The 13,867-nt window shown below is 38.5% G+C and overlaps 1 protein-coding gene across 1 annotated transcript; it reads right to left on the reverse strand.

The window, feature by feature from the left end:
* Positions 1–2,736: 2,736 nt before the first annotated feature.
* On the reverse strand, positions 2,737–10,850 carry LOC122882705. The gene is made up of 5 exons (XM_044210386.1): positions 10,618–10,850; positions 8,657–9,061; positions 7,115–7,416; positions 4,103–4,230; positions 2,737–3,219 (listed from the first exon to the last, which is right to left on the reverse strand). The coding sequence occupies exons 1-5, from the start codon at positions 10,727–10,729 to the stop codon at positions 3,018–3,020; spliced, it is 1,149 nt and encodes a 382-aa protein (XP_044066321.1). The 5' UTR covers positions 10,730–10,850; the 3' UTR covers positions 2,737–3,017.
* Positions 10,851–13,867: the final 3,017 nt, after the last annotated feature.

Below are 13,867 nucleotides of genomic sequence, written 5' to 3' on the forward strand. Positions count from 1 at the left end.
ATATATTTTTGTGATCTGAAGGATGTCTTCTGTCAGCCCAGAAAGATGAAATATTTGCCTGCGATGAAACCAACAGTGAAATTAAATATTTCCACAGACTGAGCCAGCCACTGCCCAAGCCTGCCATAGCTAATGCAGCGGACTTGATGCTTGATGCAAGAGCAGCACAATATGTGGAAATGTTGGATTTCAACATTAGTTTTTACCTCAGGAAAACATTTTATCATCAAGAGCAGACAGAAGACATATGTGAGATCACAAGAAGATTTTTAGTGGGCACTATTCCTATTTAATCACAGAGTAACCTAACATACGGAGCACTGAGGTCACAAATGGGGCTAAAGTAAACCATAGAGGGCTAAATAAGTCTTATTATTGGTAGAACCCATATTTGAGGTATCAATCTGCTCACATCTGCTGCCTGTTCTATCAAATACAAATTTTTGACGTATAATCCATGACATATAAATGAGAGAAAATGGGTAGCAACTATTTTCAAATCAAAGGTTTCCTTTCCTTACAGTTTGTTGGTTCCTTTGAGTAATGACAGCTTTGGCTGCTATCCATTGGTGTCGGTGAGTAAAAGTTAAAAGCCAGCTGATGTGGACAGAGGAACAGTCATAGCTGTCTAGCTAAGTTAGCTTGTGGCTATCTTCAACCTTTTTTCAATGCTAGCAATACTTTCATATTTCTGTGGAAGGGCCAAAATGTTGGACCCATTTTTACAGTGCAGTGGGAGAAAAATAGTACGACACTACAAATTCAAAATGTCAGCTTAAGCTAATAACATATAGCTATTATGTTGCATAGCGACACGTTTTTTGCTCCAGAAGCCATATAACCACTACACTAAACCACTCTGATGGCCTGAAGGACTACAGGTTTCATAAAAGTACTGATGAGAAGTGTTGTCATGAAATTGCTCTTTGACTTGTTTTAAGATGATGGCCTACAGTCGTTTTTCTTTCAAATGCAAATATGTTAATCAAAGTCTTATGTTAACTTTATTGTAACTTGAACCTTGAGGGAATATACTCACTGAGTATCTTTCATGACGTTTGTTTGCTTTTGCGTGATACAGTATTATAATAAACAATTCACACAGCGGCCATTTTGAACATTTGGGAACTTTTATCTGGAAGACTAGCTAGCTCTGCGCTACGTAACTCCTGCTAACCAAGATGAAACACACATAGCATATTTGTGTCACAGTTTTTTTTAAGTGAAAAACATGTTACAAACAGACTCCAAATATCCAGAGGGATAAAGGTTCACATTTTATTTTGGCCCGTAGCTAATGTTAGTGTTAACTAACGTTACCTAATGCAAGCTAAGTTCTCGTATTGTAGTAAGCTAGTTAGCTTCCCAGCTAGCTGTTACAGTGGCTTCTTATGTTTTGAAATAACACCATTGTGTTCTGCTTCGTATATTCATGCTAGTTTCTGACCAAATTTTCAAGAAAGCTGCTGTGAGAATAAAGTCAGATGGGATTTTCCATGCTACATTTCAGGTTCTGGTGAGGTCACTGTCCTCGATTGTATTTTTAAAAAATTAAAAATTATTTTCTGTTTTGCTGAACTGACAGTAACAGCTGACATTACTTCAGCCATGGTGGTTATTTTTGTCATTAAACAGACTGCTTCAATTTTAAAGGATTCTCTTGCCTGTTTTCTATGGAGAGCACTATGATTGTGTCTAATCTGTGCACATGGATTGCTGTAAAGAACAGATTTTTAAAAACTGCACAAAAATGTATAAAACCTGCAATAACTTGATTTGTTTTGGCCACTTGGCGGCAGCGGAAGCAAGTTTGAACACAACATTTGCATATCAGCCATTTAAATCGATATAGCAAACAGTTGCTTATTTAAACATCCAGCAGTTACGGAGCAACATTAGCATTTGTTTAGAGTCTTGTTTCTGTCCACCTGGTTAATGTAAGTCCAATATTCACTCTCTTTTAGCTCTGATTTGGTCTCTACCAACTCCTGAGGGAAATATCTGGCTCTTTAGCTGTTATATGCTCCACCATGTTTGCTCTTACTGTGTCTGTCTGCTGTTTGGTGTGGCCAAAAACAAACTGAGAGTGAACCAGAACAGTAAAGTTGTGGGCTGGACAGCAAAACGAGCTGAAACTCACTATAAAGCTCAATAAAGCCGAGGGAGCTGCAGGTTCAGGTGTTGATTCTCTGTAGGTTCATCACTACGAGCGACCCCCTTTCACATTGTTTCACATTATTTGATACATTATCATAAAAATATTGATTATACCCACTTTAAAATGTGAGGGGAAAATAGTAAGGCTTCCAAATATTCATCAGGAATTCAAGGTAAAATCAGGGAATTACAATAACAAGTTTTTTAAGGAATGTAACACAGTCATTTAGTGCAATACCAGCTAAATTTAAAAAATAACTAGTTACTGGTTTCAGAAAAATAGTAATAAATACTATTTATATTCCATATGCTGCCACAGACTCTTATAACTCACAAATGACTGCATGCTGAGCTATTAACCTTATAAACAGTGCTTGTATAAGCTAGTTTGGACCAGTACTACTTGTAGTGAACAAACCGCAGTCAGTGACTACAAATCTTAAAACTGAGCTAAACAAAATGATTCAAATCAGCTAAGTGATTTGTTATTTGATATCCGTCTTCTCATCTCACTCTCAATCACAATGGGGTCTGACGTCCGAGCTGCATGTTATATAAAATGTACAATCAATAACAATATTCTGTCAGCAATCTCTTTTTTTAATAATATACAAAATGAAGGAAACAAATACTCTTAAAAAGAGAATGATATAAAGTCAAAGATGTTAGTAAAAGTTAATTCTTTTACTGAGACTCGTTTGTCATCTTGTCTAGTAAATATAATCACTCATACTTCAATCAAATCAGGAATGTTCTCATTTCATTTATGATGAATTATTGATTGATTAATTGTTAGGATTTTATTTATTGTTAAATTAAGAACAGAGGATACAGCTCTTCGTACACATGCACGTGTTTCATTAAAGCTGTTCTGTCTTTCTCTCGTCCCTTTCCCCCACGTTGATAAACTCCCACATCTTCTTCTCTCCCTTTGGTCGATGCCCTCTGCGCTTGCTGCTGATTGGCTGTCTTGCATGCCATTCATAGGCGTCCTCCAATAGTGTGTTTCCTCTGGGAGAGTAGTTGATGGAGGACCAGGTGAGGACGGAGCCACAGTACGGCCTAAAAGCACAATTATATTTTCAAATAACAAATAATACAAGTCCATAAGTTTATAAATACTACAATAATAATAATAATAATAATTTATATATGAAAGGACATTTAAAGAAATTTTTAAAATAACATTGTTTTATAGCGTCATGGAGAAAGCTCACATATTCCAAAACTGGGTTTTGGGGACTTCAGAATAAAAAACCAAACAAAAACTCTATGACTGTTGTCTGTGTGTGTGTTTTTGTTTACAGGCTGATTCCAGCATGTCTAGACTAGACCTGATATAGGTGCCTATTGGATACCTTACTTTGGGGAATTTAAACATATTTTGACCAGACGCATTTTATTTATAAATTATAGAATCATTTCTGTCTGATATGGCTTTTTCACAAAAATAAGTTAAGTTAAAAATTCTTAAAATTGCATCTACTCTTTTTCCCTCCTTGACAAATTCAGAGTCTATGAATGTGCAATTTTTTTTCAGCTATTTCAGCCTCACAATGTCTCCATACTGCTCAAGGCATCAGTTTTAAATAAAAAGCTTTTCCTCAATGAAATAAAGTCCACAACTGAATAAAATTCAGAAATATCTCCCATTCCCCTGAACTACCCACCAGCAAATGTCAGGCTTAATATTAGCTGCATTAGCTAGCAAGCTAAAGTTTTGTGACTTTATGCAGGAATGAAACATAGTGTAGATTAAATGCTTTTAAGATTTTACTGTTACTTTACTTTTTGTACTGTTTGTAGACGTGGATACTTGTTGTCTGTGTACATTTTAGTAATGTTGGGTAGATATACTTTTATTTTTTATTTTTTCAACCCGACTATAGATTACTAAAAAAAAAACTGATCACACACACACACACACACACACACAAACACATACAGGTAGAAACCGCTGGTCATGTAGTTGAAGATTTCTTTGTAGCGGAGAGGATAATCCCACACCTGGACGTCTGTCACCTGACCATCAAAACCTGAAAAATCAATCACAGGCTCACCTGACCAGACATACTGAACACACATACACACAAACATGGACACAAACAGCAGATAAATAATATTAGAGACAATGATGAAGATTAAAAATGATTACATACAAAATCCAACAGGTTGTTAAACTGTTTGTAGTCAAATAGTCAAAGTGTTAAAGTCCTTTTCAGACATGAATAGGAAACACTGCAGGCTTCATCTGTCTGTTAAAGTGATGGCTTTTTGTCATTCAGACATACAGTAGCTGTCTGTTAATGTTCCTTTGGGCTTTATTCAGACGTGACAGGATAGTTAGGGAAAAAAGCCAAGTGTTTGTGCAATATTATTACTGTAGTTGTTGTTTTTATCTCTTTTGAGGAGGAAAAAAAAAATCCCAGACTGATCTGATGCGAGCAGAATCTCCTCAGCATCTTCAAATGGGCTCATTCAAAGTGATTTATGGTTTTTTAAACTGATTATCTTTTACTGAGACCTTAATAAGACGAGGATACCCGGTTAAATAGAGTGCAGGCTGCATGTGAGGCAGCAGGTGTAATGATGAATCTCTATCAGCTGATAATCAAACAGCAGCAGGTGGTAGAGATGCTGTGATAAACTTGAATCTTTTTACAGCTTGCGAGTGTTGGCAAAGACACTACAGAACCTTTTCTGTTTGGATTCAGCCATGACAAGCTGTGTGAAAAATGTTTTCTGGCATTTTGTTTACATGTCACACATTGCCGTCGATTCAGGTCAGCATAAGCAGTATGTCGTTTTGAGAGTCAAACTCAAATGGAGTGAAAACCATTACCGGTTGTAGCCTACACCTAAGTGGAGCAGACATATACGGTGCCCCAGAAGGATCACACATAGAAAAAATACGTATATTGAGGCCACGAAATGTATTGCGTGCCCACGAGATACAATTCGGTGGCACGTTTTAATAAACTCGTGGCCACGAGATACGTGTATATAGTGAGAACTGCTTAAAGGGCTTAACCAGCCGATGTGCAAAGACAGATCTCTCTCCATAGCCTTCATGACGGGAGGAAAAGGCTGCAGCCAGGGTTTAAAGTGTAATATTTAATGTTATCTGTGCTGTCATTCTCTTGTTCCCCTTACTTTAAGCCCCACAGCAAAGCAAGTACACATTTTGACTGTAAAAAATCTACTAACGGGCCGCTTGTGTTAACTTTCCTCCCCGACAGCAGCAGCTGTAGAGATGTCGACTCTCAGCTCAGGTGTCTGCTGTCGGCTGTCTGGAAGTGGAGGAAAGTTAATATAGAAAAGGGTCCGATGAGGATGTGCTTCCTCTCCACACCCCAGTGCTGAAAAGGGACAGATGACATCATTATGAATAATAATAAGCCACATGCTTCTGAGAGCATGGCTTATTATTATTCAGAATGACATCATTAAACCATCATTTTCTGTGTTAACCTCCCTCTATCTGTAAACCATAAACAACTGTTTATCTTCTAACACCTTTCCAAGCCTCCCATTCAGGGCTACTTATGTTTTATATCCATAATAATATCATCATAATATCACCTTTGTTCATGTGCAATGATATTCTTGGTTTTGTGTGATACAGCAGATGATGACCATGCACCTTGAAACAGAGCACTGTGTCCTAGAGGCTTGCTTGGTGAAGATAAGCCGAAGTTTGGATTCATCAAGCAAGCCTTGGGGGTGACGTTGCGAAGTCTAGACAAAAAGCCAGTGTTTGTGCTCTTAGTTTCAATGTGACACACAGAACAAGGCCGGCCACTCCGTGACATCTAAAAAGATAATCAGAAGATCAAGAGGTGTGCGTTCAGGATGTGCTGTAATTGGTGCGTGAGGATACAACCCTCTATGACAAGATATACAAATACTGAACTGTATGTGATTTCAGTCGCTTTGCAAATCGATTCAGGCCTTTATGCTTTTCAATGCTTTATGCTTTTCAATAAAGGTCTTGAAATGACTTTGCCTCCAAACTTTTGATTTCAACCACAAAGCAGTTCTCACTATATACACGTATCTCGTGGCCACAAGTTAATTAAAAAGTGGGAACGAACTGTATCTCGTGGGCACGCAATAGCATTTCGTGGCCTCAATATACATATTTTTTCTACCTATGATCCTTCTGGGGCTCCGTAGAAATGATAGCCTACGTATGCAAACAGGTGATTCAGGGCGTGTCTTTCCATTCGTGGCCGACTGTAGGAGTGGAAATCAGGCTCATGCACATGTGCTCGGCTCCACAATTATTGAGATTTATAAAACAGAAACATACAGATGCACAACTTTATAAATCCGACGAAACAAATGCGTATGTATATTTCTGATATTTTTGTGTTTGTGCCTACACAGAGTTTTAGCAGAAATTCAGACCGAAAAGATTCCTGCGTTAAAAAAACGCAGGGGCTGCGCATGTTGTTTGCATGCACCGGTGAGACGTGAAATCTGATCCAGGAAATCCAATTGGAGCAACAGATTAATGCGTTTAAAGGTTTATCAGACGCCAAAACACTGCACAACGTAAACAGCAAATACAGTGTTTACCTTAAAAAGTAATATACCAGGAATGTGCGCTTGCATGTAGGCTATTGGATTGGCCAACGCAGCGCCTTGTTGGATGGCGTTGCGCTGTGTTGCAGTAAAAGTTGACCCTGTTTTGTTGGAGCACCAAGCTTGGCGCCCCTGCTGCGCCAACGCACTGCGTTTTTTCACGCAGGGCTACTGCCGCTCTGAACGAGGCCAGACATCTGGTCGAGAGACTGCAAATCTACAAAAATGTGTTGCCTGATTCCAGACCTCAGAACTGCTGTCCACATCTCCATTTTTTTCCAGCTATTCAAATGAAATTCAGCCTGATTATCAGGGTACAAAAATGCTAAACAAGTCAAATTTGCTTCAGTATGTGCTACTCTGTCCTCACCTGAACATTGGCAGGCAGCATCTTCCTGATGCTAATGCTCGAGTCGCGAAACACCTGGGCCACATTCTTCACGGTGTCCACGGTGAGGCAGACTCTGTTCCAGATGTCCGGTCCAATGTTTGACCAGAACCTTATGTCAGGATGCAAATCCAGGTTGTAGTAACTGTAGCTCCCAAAGTACAGTGTATACCAACCAACGTTATTGGCTCCCAGCTTCAGAGGGGTGCTGGATGGACTGAGTGTGAAGATTGAGTTGCTGCTTGTTTGTTGATCGATCAGGTAACGCAGACACACGGACACACCTGCAGGGGTCAGTGTTCACATGGGGAGTGTTGATTGAAAGTTAAGTAAAAAACAAACACATGAACAACTGTTTGGTTGTTTTAGTGCATGAATTAAAAAATACTTAACAAACTAAAGTACACAATATATAGTGCAGACAACTGGCCTGTGCAATGACAATCCACCAAAGACAGTGGTTCACATCTTCTTTCATGCTTCAAGTTAGCATTGACTTGACTTGACATTATTTAACCTTAAACAAGTGCTTTATTTGTCTTAACATAACCATAAAAGCCTTAATCATGATTTAGTTGCTAGTAGCAGATATTGTAGGGGAAACAAGTAAAAATATTTTGGTAAATATTTTGCAGATATGTTAAATCTAAACATTTTACAGTGACAGTGAACATTTGCTAACTGTGCACTACCTGCCCAGTGCAGAAGCTAATCCAAGCTAACTGTATGTTGTCTGCCAAACATGAAACAGCAGAAAGCCAAGGTAAATGAACTGATGAAGTTAACACGTTTCTGGATATGTACTGGGTACAGGCCTAGGGGCCCAAAAAAGCTACAGTAACTACAAAGAAACACAAAACAACCACAAAAAGATGCATAACCACAAAACAACCACATATACCACTATACTACCACAAAAACATGCAAGTTAACAATAAAGAGACACAAAATGTCTACAAACGACGTGAGTGAGTGAGCAGACTTTTGAATTTTGTTTTGTTTTTTGGCCATATTTCACAACCCAAGATTTTACAGGCTTTTTTGCTCTCAAGGACAGAATTAATGGATTTTCTCTGGGAAAAATGCAAAGACCCGCCATAATACTGAACCAGAATAAACTGATAGTATAATAAAGTGACGTTACATATAGTTTACTAACACAAAAAAAGTGGATTTTGTGTTAAATTACTCTTTTAGTCTTTCTGCCCCCTGGTGGTCAGAAATCACTTAATGCAGCTTTAATCTGCAAAACATAATGAAGATCATGATTCCAGCCTTTTGACAGGAGATTTCACAAACAAGCACAAAACCGATTAATGTGGTAACAATGTGCTGGATTCTGTTCCTGTTCGGCCTCTTTCCCACTCAAGAATCAAAATTGTATCATCTAACAGCATTACCTCTTAACAGGAAAAAAATACCAGAGAGAACACGAGAGCAGATCCGTAGATTAAAATAACATTTTGGATTTCACATCCTGAAACTGTGTTTCTGTTTGGTTATGTAGTTTGTGAATGTACTCACCTCTAGTAGGATGTGGTGTGGTCGTGTGAGGGGTGGTGGTGGTCCTTTTCGGGGTGGTGGTCCAGGGAGCATAGGTGGTGGTGGTCCTGCGACGGCTGGTGGTGGTCGTGTGAGGGGTGGTGGTGGTCCTGTGACGTCTGGTGGTGGTGGTCCAGGGAGCGTAGGTGGTGGTGGTCCTGCGACGGCTGGTGGTGGTCGTGTGAGGGGTGGTGGTGGTCCAGGAAGGGTAGGTGGTGGTGGTCCTGTGACGGCTGGTGGTGGTGGTCCAGGGAGCGTAGGTGGTGGTGTAGGATCGGGAAGTCCAGGAGGGACTGGAAGGAGAAAAATTGGGGGGAAAGAAGGATATTTCTCCTCTATTAAGAGACAAAGTGAACATCTTCCCGTTTAAATTTAGTCCATAAGGTCCTGGAGAAAGAAAGAGGAAGAGATATCACAAAAACAAAGTTGTCAGCATAATACAAAATCTTCTGTTTACTCATGCATCCTATGAACGTTTGTTTTCTTATGTGCTTATTTTTAAACGTGTGATTCTCACATTTATACTATACAATACTGTATATATACTGTGTTAATTAAAGTTGATTGCCTCGTAACATCATTTAAGGAGACATTTGGTGATATAGTCTGTCTCTCAATGCTTTCTGACTTCCCTACTGTGTGTCTGTGGCACTCAGCCATAAGTCCATTAGTTCCTACTGAAGATGTAAATGTTTAAAAACGGCTCACAAATATATAGTTTACTTTTTAAAAAAAGTCTCAGTAATTTCCTAAAACAGATGGTCACTGTGGTTTTTAGCAAGCAGGAGGAAATAGTGCAATTGTTGGGGACTATTTTCAGCAGCGGATTAATCCACATTTGGTGCTCTAGTGAGTATTTGGGGGCAGCAGGACGGTGTGTGTGGGATCGAGTCCAAATAGTGTGTGTGTGTTCATAGTGATGAAGGAACATGTCACCCAGTGCACCACTGTGGCTCGATGTGTTTTTAATAGTTTTTGGACAACAATGGAGCTCTGTGGCACAGAGGAATAAGATATATCAGGCTTTGGATACACAGATAATATTTGTAAATAGATCAATTCATGGTTGGTTTTGGTCTTTTAATGAGATTTGTTAAATACAGAAAACATTAGTCATTAATTATTAGGGTTTGATAATCTATCCTGAAGTGTAACTAAATTACACCAAATCACTGATAAACTAAAGATAGACATATTTCATACTTACATCTTAAACAGACATTTATACCATTTTTGTTTACTCATTTCAATCTGTGTGTGTGTGTGTGTGTGTGTGTGTGTGTGTCTGTGTGTGTGTGCCTGTGTGAATTTCAGGAAGTAGGACTTGGAGATTTTTGCTGGCTATGTCCCAATTCCATACCACATACTAAGATTACACAGTTTGCACAGTATACTAGTTTTCATACTGTACCTTTTTCTGCAGTTAGTATCTAACTGAAAAACACAACTATCGTCCACACACATTAGTTAAATTGCGACTTTGAAATGCAGCCAAACAAACTTCATAAAGTGAAAAAAACATGGTTTTCCAAAGATTTTATTTGTTTTGTTATCCGCTATCCACAAATAGTTATACTTTTTTTTTTGCATTTGCATTGTGCTTTGCATTGGTCTCCATCAACAGCAGACCACAAAAATCCTTTTTTTAGTGTTTTTCTAATGTGAACACAAGACATAATAAAGTTATTTAACTAACATACTCAAAACCTGCTTGGAGTCAGTGTGAACCGGGAGACAGCTTCGGTCTCACCAAGACAAAAAAACTTTGACACCTGACCTGATTATATTTTACTCGTGACATGTTGCACAGTGTGAGTTCCTCTGCATAAAAGTGTCTGCTAAATGGATAAAATGTGAATTATGTGTGATTTGGTTTTGTTTTTATAACCTGCATTTAATCAGTAAGTCATTTGAAATATTTAAACATCTGTGTGTGTGCGCACCTGTTGTCCTCGTCCATGGTGTGGATTTGGTGGTCTTGAGTCCAGAATTTGTGACGACCAATGCTGACATCACTGCCATCACCATGGGAACATAAAGCAGCTTCATCTTCATCCTCACCTGGCTGACCAGAGTCTCTACAGTGAAGCGTCTGCGTGTCCTCGCCGTGTGAAAGTGTTTATGTGTCTGTCGTCCCTCTGAACAGGCTGCACCTCAAGCTCGTATATTTTCATTTCCTGGTTCAGGCGTCAGCAGCCACTTTAAGTTTCATTTCTGTGCAGTGTGGGAGTGAAGACAAAACAGTGAAGCTATTATCAGTTAGATACATTTTTAAATTGCATACTGCATCAGTTCCTGTAAATTGTTCGCGCTTATGTAGGCAATCTGAGATCAGCCCTTGGTGGCAGACTCCGCCACTACCAATAAAAAATACTATATAGAGAGATAAATAGCATAAAAATGGGGTTTGATTTCATGAAAACCTTAAGGATTATAACTTGAACTAGAAATAATGAACAATACCAAAAACTGAACTCACAAGGAGGAGGTTGGGGTGCAGGTGGAGGTGGAGGAGCTGTGAGAGGAGCAGTGTCAGGTGATAATGGCCATGCCTGACACCTGCATGAATATGCTTGGATGTTACTAGTCAGCTGGTAGCCAAGCAGCTGATGAATGAGCCACTGAGGGTGAAGCATGAATGAGGCAGCTGATTGTAAGCTCGACTTCAGGGCCTGATCTAATGCTGTGCTCCAAAAAGGCAAAAATGCCATAAAACAAAAAAAAAATTTGTTTAAAAATGTGAATTAATTGAATTTGTGGAGCTCAAAGCACAAAAATATTCAACACGCATTATGCCTTTAAAGAAACAATAACGTCCTTCTCCTGGGTGTTGTTGTGTGTTGTGAACAGTTTTCATAGGAACAAGTTTATTCTGAAGAAATAGTCCCAATGAAAACTGTTCACACTGTGTTGAGTTGACAGGTTGCTTTTGAATTTTAGGCTTGTTTAAATATAGTTTCTCAGTGCTGTGACAAATAAAACCAAAACTGTATGGATAGATACCACAAGATTTTTGGTAAATGTTCTTAGAGTTTAATAATCATAATAATAATAATAAACAGCACAATAAATATAATAATAAACTTTATGCATAGCACAAGCCTTTCATAAAAGATATGCAGCTCAAAGTGCTTTACAAAAATACAAAAAATAAATAAATAAAAAGAAAACATTTTAAACAACAGTTAAAATATTAAGTGTTATAAGGTTTGGGGGAGGGGTATCACTTTAGGTTGAACTACATTTACTGTGTTTACTTGGTTTTATTTTTGACATTATTTACGATCCGTCAACAAACCAGACAAAGTTCTGAAATAGACGAACAGTTTGGATATACAGTATTTCATGGAGTATTGTGCAATCACCACTGAGAGTGTTGTAATAATCTACATGGAGGAAACCAGCTCAGCCAGAGTGATGTGTGGAGCAAAGAAGACCACGTGATGTCTGACTCTGCTGTGATTTCCCTGAACCACAAACACACCACAGTTTCCTCTTTGTGTCATAGGTACCACCGAGGTTGTGTTCTCTTTGGGTATAAATACTGTAATCTCAGTGTATTTAGACTAAAATACAAACATAAAATATAAAAGATTCTGTTTTTTTCCTTACAGTGAAAATATAATTGAACAGTTAAAAGAAACAATAAAATAGGAAAAATTTAAATGATGAAAAATGTTGAGACTTTGTTGTGGGGGTTTGGGATGGTTTTGGTTCATGCTCCTGTTCCCTGCCGTGTTTGTGAACTCCTCTTTTCACGGACATCTACAGAAACTTCACCCAGTAACAAACCACTGCAAAGCAGAACTAAAATTAACATTATATTAACGACTTGCTGTGTCAATATGTCTCATCTTTCAGTTCCTATAACCTGCTTTATTTTAAAGGTGGATTGAGCATTTTCCATTGGCAGGGTCGGATTAACCCACTAAAGATCCTCGGGAAATTATGAGCTGTGGCCCCTTATTGAGCCAAACAGGTCCCCCGAACAAACCAGTATTTTCAGTATTGTCAGTGCCCTTCAAAACCAACAAAAGAAATAATGTGGCAGAGCTATGGTTTAAGTTTCACATTTTGTGAAATACTCTCATTTGCTTCCTTGCAGAGAGTTAGATGAGAAGATCGATACCACTCTCATGTCTGTACCGGACTATTTCTTGGCCAGGACTGGTTACAGTTTGTTTGTTGTATGGATTTTGTACGGAAATTAGATTAAATATCTGGCTGCTGAAAAGCAGCAGATTTTGTTACCGTTGGACAGAGCGAGGCTAGCTGTTTCCCCCTTTTTCAGTCTCGAGTGTTAAACTAACTGGCTGCTTCATATTTACCAGACAGATATGAGAGTGGTATCAATCTTCTCATCTAAATCTCTGCAAGAAAGCGAATAAGCGTATTTTCCAAAATGTGGAACTTTTCCTTTAAAATTTGGTTATGTTTTCTGCACAAAAATGACTTGGTTAGGGTTTGGGAAAGACCATCATCATGGTTAAAAGAAACCAACGTTGACTGTCGGTTGGAAACAGGAAACAAAGTCCAACGTTGTATTGATAAATCCATCCAACCCGACCTCCACCCTCTGTGGACTTGGTGGCTTTCCTGGAAGGACAGTCTCTCAAGATCAGGTAAACATGCCACCTCAGGGCCCTACCATTCAATTTCTATTGTGTTTTAGTGGTTGATGTTACCAAACAAATTAGCAGTTAATCAAATTACAAGTTAAAGTAGCTGCCACCCAAACAACCTTCAGGGCCCCTGCAGGTCTGGAGCCCCGGGGGAGTTGCCTGTTTTTCCAGCGGTGGAAGTACATTTACTCAAATTCTGAACTTAAGTACAGATTTGAATCATGTGTGCTTGAGTATTTTCATCACACTGAAAGATTAATTATCTTGTCAACAAATGATCTTTGGAGAGATCTGTTTGTGTGTCTCAGCCTGATGACATCATCACCAAACAATCCAGACTTCCTTGTTTCTTCTTTTACTGTTTTATTTATTAACCCTAGTTTTGCTGTTTTAAGTACTCCATTTTGTTTTTATATTTTTACTTTTATGTCCTGTCTGGTAACACTTTATTGTACCCCTATTTAGCATGTATAATCAATATATAGTCACTTAATACATCGTTTATAACACAACGATGTAAATGTAAGAATATGAACATTTTTATGTGTTTCCAAATGTATTTGTCAACAAT

This window comes from Siniperca chuatsi, linkage group LG2 (genome assembly GCF_020085105.1).
Source record: "Siniperca chuatsi isolate FFG_IHB_CAS linkage group LG2, ASM2008510v1, whole genome shotgun sequence".
NCBI classification, from domain to species: domain Eukaryota; kingdom Metazoa; phylum Chordata; class Actinopteri; order Centrarchiformes; family Sinipercidae; genus Siniperca; species Siniperca chuatsi.

Bases quoted from the DNA above. Each gene is read 5' to 3' on its own strand.
- LOC122882705 (XM_044210386.1), bottom strand. From the start codon at position 10,729: ATGAAGATGAAGCTGCTTTATGTTCCCATGGTGATGGCAGTGATGTCA. The intron at 7,417-8,656 runs GTGAGTACATTC...TGACCCCTGCAG, and splicing joins CACACCACATCCTACTAGAG to GTGTGTCCGTGTGTCTGCGT. The intron at 3,220-4,102 runs GTATGTGTTTGT...TTGTGCTTTTAG, and splicing joins ATGACCAGCGGTTTCTACCT to GCCGTACTGTGGCTCCGTCC.